The sequence below is a fragment of the Protomyctophum bolini genome, assembly GCF_963924005.1.
Source record: "Protomyctophum bolini genome assembly, contig: SCAFFOLD_269, whole genome shotgun sequence".
Classification (NCBI taxonomy): domain Eukaryota; kingdom Metazoa; phylum Chordata; class Actinopteri; order Myctophiformes; family Myctophidae; genus Protomyctophum; species Protomyctophum bolini.
Genome location: NW_027665375.1, coordinates 1 through 7,500, shown reverse-complemented (window position 1 = coordinate 7,500; position 7,500 = coordinate 1). Strand labels below are relative to the sequence as shown.

Below are 7,500 nucleotides of genomic sequence, written 5' to 3'. Positions count from 1 at the left end.
GTAACTGTAATTCTGCAAACTGTTAATACATATTTCAATCAATCAATCAAAAAGCTACGCTAAGGTGCAGCATGGCCGGCCAAAGGTTAGAGACTCACCTCACCTTTTAAGAGCAGTGTAGATCATTATTCTGGCCATATTTATCGACTACTGTAATGCCCTGTATATTGGAGTCAACCAGGCCTCCATCTCTCGCTTACAGTTAGTCCAGAATGCCGCCGCACGGTTGCTTACAGGTACACGTAAGCGTGACCATATTAGTCCTGTACTAGCCTCCCTCCATTGGCTTCCTGTGCGATACAGGATTGATTTCAAGGTTTTGCTTTTTGTTTTTAAATGTTTAAATGGTTTGGCACCCATTTATCTCTCTGAACTACTGTTCCCACAAGGACCCTCAGGTCGTCTGACCAGCTTCTCCTGGTGGTGCCTAAATCAAGGCTGAAGCTCAGAGGGAACCGGGCTTTTGCAGTGGCAGCTCCCAAGCTCTGGAATGAGCTGCCTCTGACAAGCCCCCCACTCTTCAGGTGTTTAAATCACGCCTCAAGACATATTTTTATTCTTTGGCTTTTCCAAGCATAGTATGAGCTTTTGATGTTGAAAGTGACACTGTGTACTGTATGTTGTTTTATTTTTAAATGAAGTTGTGATTTTTATTATTTTATTGTAAAGCACTTTGGTACAACTTGTTATTTAAATGTGCTATAGAAATAAAGATGGTATGGTATTGTATGGTATACAAAAAAAAACTGAAGAATGCTTGTTTTCAAATGGCTACCAGTAAAAAAAAAAAAAAAGACTTGTTGAAGCACTTCTTCTTTCTGTCTTATAGTTTATGACATTTATGACCTTCCGTTCTACTGTTACATTTATTAGGGGTAATAAAGGCTTCTAGGCTTTTTACTAGCTTACCTTATCTCCTTAAATAGGAACTCTGCAGCTTCCTGCAGTAAACTTAGACTTAGACCTTTAAGTGTATAATGCCCCTCTCACATGGAATAACCTCTGCTCAAAATGGACATATTCTATGGTTTCAAATCATCCACAGACAGACAGACCGACAGACCGACAGAAGGACAGACCAGAAACTGGCCCCCGTAAAATCTGAATCCCCCCCCCCCTTTTCTCCTCACTGTATATGTTTCTTTTCCCTTTCTGCTTCCTTTATGATGAATTCCTGTTCTGTTCTTTAAATGTCTATTTGTACGTCTGATGAATTGAACAATGTGGACCCTGTTGTAAACAAGTGTAATGCTTAATTGGGTCGTCCACTCACAGTTAACAGTCTTTGTGTTGAGTTTGTGCTTGAAATGTTACTGTAATTCTGTAACTGTTAATAAATATTTCAATCAATCAATCAATCAGACCAGAACCAGACCAGAACCAGACCAGAACCAGACCAGACAGACAGACTCACCTGCTGGTGGTACTCGATGCCCATGCTCAGAGTGTTGACCAGACCAGAACCAGACCAGAACCAGACCAGAACAGAACCAGACCAGACCAGACAGACAGACTCACCTGCTGGTGGTACTCGATGCCCATGCTCAGAGTGTTGACGAGGATGGCGATCATGATGCCTCGGTTGAAGTACTTGCTGTCCACGATCCTCTTCAGTTTGTTCCTGAAGCCGACCCAGGCCCGGACCGCCCAGTTCCTGTTCTGCTGCTGCCCCGGTACCGCGGCCCCGCCACGCCGTCGGCTCCGCCCCCGACCGCCGCGCACGGCGTCCCCACCCTGGGGAGAGAGAGAGAGAGAGAGAGAGAGAGAGAGAGAGAGAGAGAGAGAGAGAGAGAGAGAGAGAGAGAGACACCAACAGTGTTAGAGCAGTGGGTCCCAAAGTGGGGTCCGGGGACCCACAGGGGACCCTATATGGGTCTGTAACTCAGAGTGTACAAATGGAACCAAATGGACCCTTATGGGTCTGTAACTCAGAGTGTACAAATGGAACCAAATGGACCCTTATGGGTCTGTAACTCTGAGAGTGTACAGATGGAACCAAATGGACCCTTATGGGTCTGTAACTCTGAGAGTGTACAAATGGACCCTAATATGGGGTCTGTAATTTACAATTTACAATTTAGGCATTTAGCAGACGCTCTTAATCCAGAGCGACTTACATTAAGCAAGAACAAAAAAGCATGGGTATACATCACATAAAAACATTTATCATGAAACATGCGTAAGCTAAGAAAGTAACAGTGGAATATCTATAATGAAACTATACATATAAGCTATACATCTATACTACTATGCTATACATATGTACTATGACGTGCTATGACAATAGCACATACAATGCACTTATGCTGTCTACATAACATGCTATAAGACTGTATCAAATGCTATCTAAGTCTACAGAATTGCTATCTAAGGGGGTGGGGTAAGTGCTATGGGCCATGATGGAGTCTGAAAAGGTGGGTTTTCAGACTACGGCGGAAGATTGGGAGTGATGCTGCAGTTCTGACTGCAATGGGAAGTGCATTCCACAGTTTTGGAGCCAGAAGGAGAAGAGTTTGGGACGTGTGGAGTGTTGTCCCGGCGTTTTTAGTGAGGGTACTTCCAGCTTCCCTGCGTTGGCTGATCTGAGAGTAACTCTGAGAGTGTACAAATGGAACCAAATGGACCCTTATGGGTCTGTAACTCTGAGAGTTACACTTGTGCACTCTCAGAGTTAAATTAACATAGATTTTTTAGAGACAGAGATGCCATTAAATGGGGGTCCGTATAGATTAATGCATGTCAATCTGGGGGGTCCTTGAAATTAAACGGGTTGAGAGTCTCAGCTAGAGCCGTAAAAAGCTTCTCTTCAAATGGGGGTCCGCGGGCTAATTCATGTCAAAGTGGGGGTCTCTGGCTCATCTCTTCATCTGGGGGTGAAACAAATGCTTAAACATGCAGCTAGGTGTAATGTAGAGTCCACAGAAGACATGTACATATGAAATAAATGCTTGTAATGTTATAGAGACCACAGAAGTGAACCTTTTCAAGCCTGTTTTCTCAACTCGTTGTTTTCTGCAAGACATTACTCTATAGGCCATATCTCCAAAACTGGTGGGCCAAACTGAACATATATATATATATGTATGTATATATATATATATATATACACACACACACACACACACACAACAGCTTGACGGTGTAACACTGAACACGGTGTTCCTGCATGTCTGCTGCGATGATGAGCAGACAGCAGTTTGAGGCTATGAGCAGACAGCAGTTTGAGGCTATGAGCAGACAGCAGTTTGAGGCTATGAGCAGACAGCAGTTTGAGGCTATGAGCAGACAGCAGTTTGAGGCTATGAGCAGACAGCAGTTTGAGGCTATGAGCAGACAGCAGTTTGAGGCTATGAGCAGACAGCAGTTTGAGGCTATGAGCAGACAGCAGTTTGAGGCCAGGTGGGTGAGAAAAATAAATAAAAAATGTGTCAGACTTTTTTTTATGGTTTTGTATTGAGCAATGTAGCAGTGACTGTCTGTCTCGCTCTTGAGTGGACAAGTTAAGCAGTAGCCAGTGTTCCTGTGTGTGTGTTGGCGTTTAGAATTGAGTGATGGGTCGAGTGATTAAAACCAGTGTTGTTTTCGTCGAAAAATGTTCGTCGACTACCTATTTCACTGACAAAAACAAATGGAAACTAAATGAAAACTAAGCTACGTATGACTAAAACTAAGACTAAATATACTGACAATTTCGTCGACAAATAAAAACTAGATTAAAATGTTAGGAAGGGACTAGTGGACAAGAGACCCACTATAAGTCATTTTACACTTGGTTGTGTGAGCTTGTAGATCAGCTATTTTCAGCAAGTATCAAATCAGCCATTACGACGGCATCAAGGCCCGCCAACACACACATTTTTGTCGACTAAATCACCTGTAGATTTAGTCGACTAAAATATTATGACATTTAGTCGACTAAAACTAGACTAACACTAAGACAATTCCAGTGAATAAAATGTGACTAAAACTAAATGAAGTTTCAGTCCAAAGACTATGACTAAACTAAAATAGAATTTGCTGCCAAAAACAACACTGATTAACCCATTCTGACCGGGCACCCATTTTGGTGTTGGCATCATGTTATGCTTTACCTATTGAAAAATAGCAGATCTACAAGCTCATATCGCGCCACCGAGTGGCGCGATACGAGCTTGTAGGTCTGCTATTTTTGAAAAATTCGAAGAACGACTGACATTTTTAGAATCTGATCTCAGGTCCGAATGGGTTCATCAGACCAGTGTGTGTCCAGGTGAAAAACCTCGTATGAATCTGATCTCAGGTCAGAATGGGTTAAAACCAGGCGCGTTTCATTCACAGCTAGGGGGCGTGCTGTAGAAAACGGTCGGAGAACACTGACGTCATCCCCTTTTGTGGCGACGCGTGTCTCTGCACTGCTATTGGTCAGCGAAATACAAGGAAGGGGGACTTGCTGTATCATCTGGATGTCCAGCATCTCCAATAGAGTTTCCCCGTAATTATGGAATCGAATGCCAACGGAAATAAAAGCCTGGGTTCCGAGGCTAGATGTTAAGTGTCTCGCTCAGGGACACTTTGACACTATATAGCCGGGGGCGGGGGAGGAAGAACCGGACCTGTTGGGCCTTTATTCCTGTTTGGACCCTTGCCTGCAATTATTTCACTTTGGAACTTCCTGCTCCATATTCGTTTTTTCCCGTGGGTTTTTGACACCAATCCTTTAAGCCTCCTCCCCCTCCTCCTCCTCCTCCTCCTCCCCTCCTCCTCCTCCTCCTCCTCCCCCTCCTCCTCCTCCTCCTCCTCCTCCTCCTCCTCCCTCCTCCTCCTCCTCCTCCTCCCCCTCCTCCTCCTCCCCCTCCTCCTCCTCCCCCTCCTCCTCCCCCTCCTCCTCCTCCTCCCCGCCTGTCTAATAAATCCATACGTCGCAGCGGCTCACTCACTCTGCATGAAGTGTTCCTGCTAGCTCGTCACGTCAGCGCCAACCTTGACAGCGGGGTTGAACTCACTCTGGATCGGATGGCTCATAACTCTGGAGTCACGCGAGGACGAGTCACTGAGTCACCCGGGACGAGACCCCGGGTGACTCAGTGACTCGTCCCGGGGTGACTCAGTGACTCGTCCCCGGGTGACTCAGTGACTTGTCCCCGGGTGACTCAGTGACTCGTCCCCGGGTGACTCAGTGACTCGTCCCCGGGTGACTCAGTGACTTGTCCCGGGTGACTCAGTGACTCGTCCCCGGGTGACTCAGTGACTCGTCCCGGGGTGACTCAGTGACTCGTCCCGGGGTGACTCAGTGACTCGTCCCGGTGACTCAGTGACTCGTCCCGGGGGTGACTCAGTGACTCGTCCGGGGTGACTCAGTGACTCGTCCCGGGGTGACTCAGTGACTCGTCCCGGGGTGACTCAGTGACTCGTCCCCGGGTGACTCAGTGACTCGTCCCGGGGTGACTCAGTGACTCGTCCCCGGGTGACTCAGTGACTCGTCCCCGGGTGACTCAGTGACTCGTCCCGGGGTGACTCAGTGACTCGTCCCGGGGTGACTCAGTGACTCGTCCCTGAGGCCACATGATGATTGAGTACATATAAGAAGTAGCACGGATGCCCCGCCCCCCCCCTCTCCATCCTCATCCTCCTGGACCTCTCTGCCGCTTTTGACACCATCAATCACTCCACCCTCATCTCACGCCTTCAGTCCTCCCTTGGAATAATACACACTGCTGCCCTCTCCTGGCTGAAATCATATCTCTCTGACCGCCCACCAGTTCATCTCCATCAACAACTGTCACTCCTCCACTGCCCCAGTCACCCACGGCGTCCCCCAGGGCTCTGTACTTGGTCCTCTCCTCTTCATCATCTACATTCTACCTCTTGGGCAAATCCATCCGTCACCACAACCTCCAGTTCCACTGCTAAAGCCGACGACACAAAACTCTACCTCTCACCAAGACCATCACTGCTGCCACCCACTCCACCCTCACCACCTGCCTCACTGACATCAAACTATGGATGCAAAATAACTTTTTAAAACTAAACTGCAACAACAAATCATCGGCCCTATAACTCTCTCACCAGCTCCACCCAGAACTTCACCCTCAATATTGACGGCTCCACTGTTACAACCTCCCCCCACATCCGTAACCTAGGTGTCACATTTGACTCCACCCTCTCATTCCTCCCCACATAAACCAGATCACCAGAACCGCCACTGTGTGGGTGCTGGCGGCGTGTTTCCTCCTCTGCGTCATCAGTGCCCATACCCGAAGGCGGGGTTGGCGAAAGGGCCTTTCTGTGTGGAGTTTGTATGTTCTCCCCGTGTCCCCTAGGGTAGGTACCCTCACAAAAACATGCAGTAATCCTGGTCTCTAAACTGCCTCCTCCTGGCCAGCCGGGGCGCCTGATGGAGGGGAAAGGAACTGGTTGGAATAACGTGTTCCTTCCACGCGCTAACGTCCAACCAGGGAAACTCCCCCCTGTCAGGTGTAAAGGAGCAACTTGGACACTCAGGCATGAAGGAAGCATGAGTTAAGTCCGTTGCTCTCCCCAGGTTGGTGGAGGGGTGTGTAGAGCCCAGGATCACATTAGATGATTGACACAGGGGTGAAAAATGGGTTACAAAATCGTGGGATAAAAAATATATTAAGAAAAAAAGAAAAGTGCTATGTAATTTTTTTTAGCTATTATTATTATTATTATTGTGCTGACCTGGGTAAAGTCGTGCCCTCCGTCGGCGTCTCCCAGCTCCATGTCTCCAGCTCCAGCTCCAGGGTTTCCAGGCTGCGGGCGCACATGGGGCAGCTGAGCAGCTCCAGGAGCAGCGGGCTCGGTACCAGGCCCGCCAGCTGGTAGAGCAGCCTCTGACGACCTGGTTGGACGAGGAGAGATGATGAGACGCCACGCTTAGCTGTGATTAATATTGATGACACCCTCTGGACTCGGTGAGCCGGGCCCGAGTTGGCTCTGTACACGGACCCGCTTTGTTCTGTGTGTGTGTGTGTGTGTGTGTGCACACCAAATCTCTTTACCCAAAATAGCAGTGTTATGTTCTAATAATATGGACACTGTGTTATTTGGGGTTTGCAGATAATGGTTAAGATGTCTTTAAGAGACTGGTTATGGTGGGATGCTTACGTAATACACAGAGCGCGCCGAAATAACAAGGAAGTCTGTTCTGTACTGAGACTAAGTAAAGCAGTGTTGGTTCTGCATTCAATCGTGTGTGCGTGTCACTCTTTAACCCATTCTGACCTGAGATCAGATTCATACGAGGTTTCACTGACACACACTGGTCTGATTAACCCATTCTGACCTGAGATCAGATTCTAAAAATGTCAGTCGTTCTTCGATTTTTCAAAATAGCAGACCTACAAGCTCATAGCGCGCCACTCGGTGGCGCGCTATGAGCTTTGTAGATCTGCTATTTTTCAATAGCTAAAGCATAACATGATGCTGACACCAAAACGGGTTCCCGTTCAGAATGGGATAATACACAACAAGCAGCTTGTTAGTGTGTAGAGAGACAGAGAG

The 7,500-nt window shown here is 47.4% G+C and overlaps 1 protein-coding gene across 1 annotated transcript in view; it reads right to left on the bottom strand.

Moving 5' to 3' along the window:
* LOC308312296 (voltage-dependent T-type calcium channel subunit alpha-1H-like) overlaps positions 1 to 6,838 on the bottom strand; it is a gene marked incomplete at both ends in the record, with an annotated part of 70,606 nt that extends 63,768 nt beyond the window's left edge. The window contains 3 exon segments of the mRNA XM_080794661.1: positions 1,519 to 1,734; positions 6,679 to 6,728; positions 6,731 to 6,838. Of these exon segments, the coding sequence (XP_080650787.1) occupies positions 1,519 to 1,734; positions 6,679 to 6,728; positions 6,731 to 6,838 (374 nt within the window).
* Positions 6,839 to 7,500: the final 662 nt, after the last annotated feature.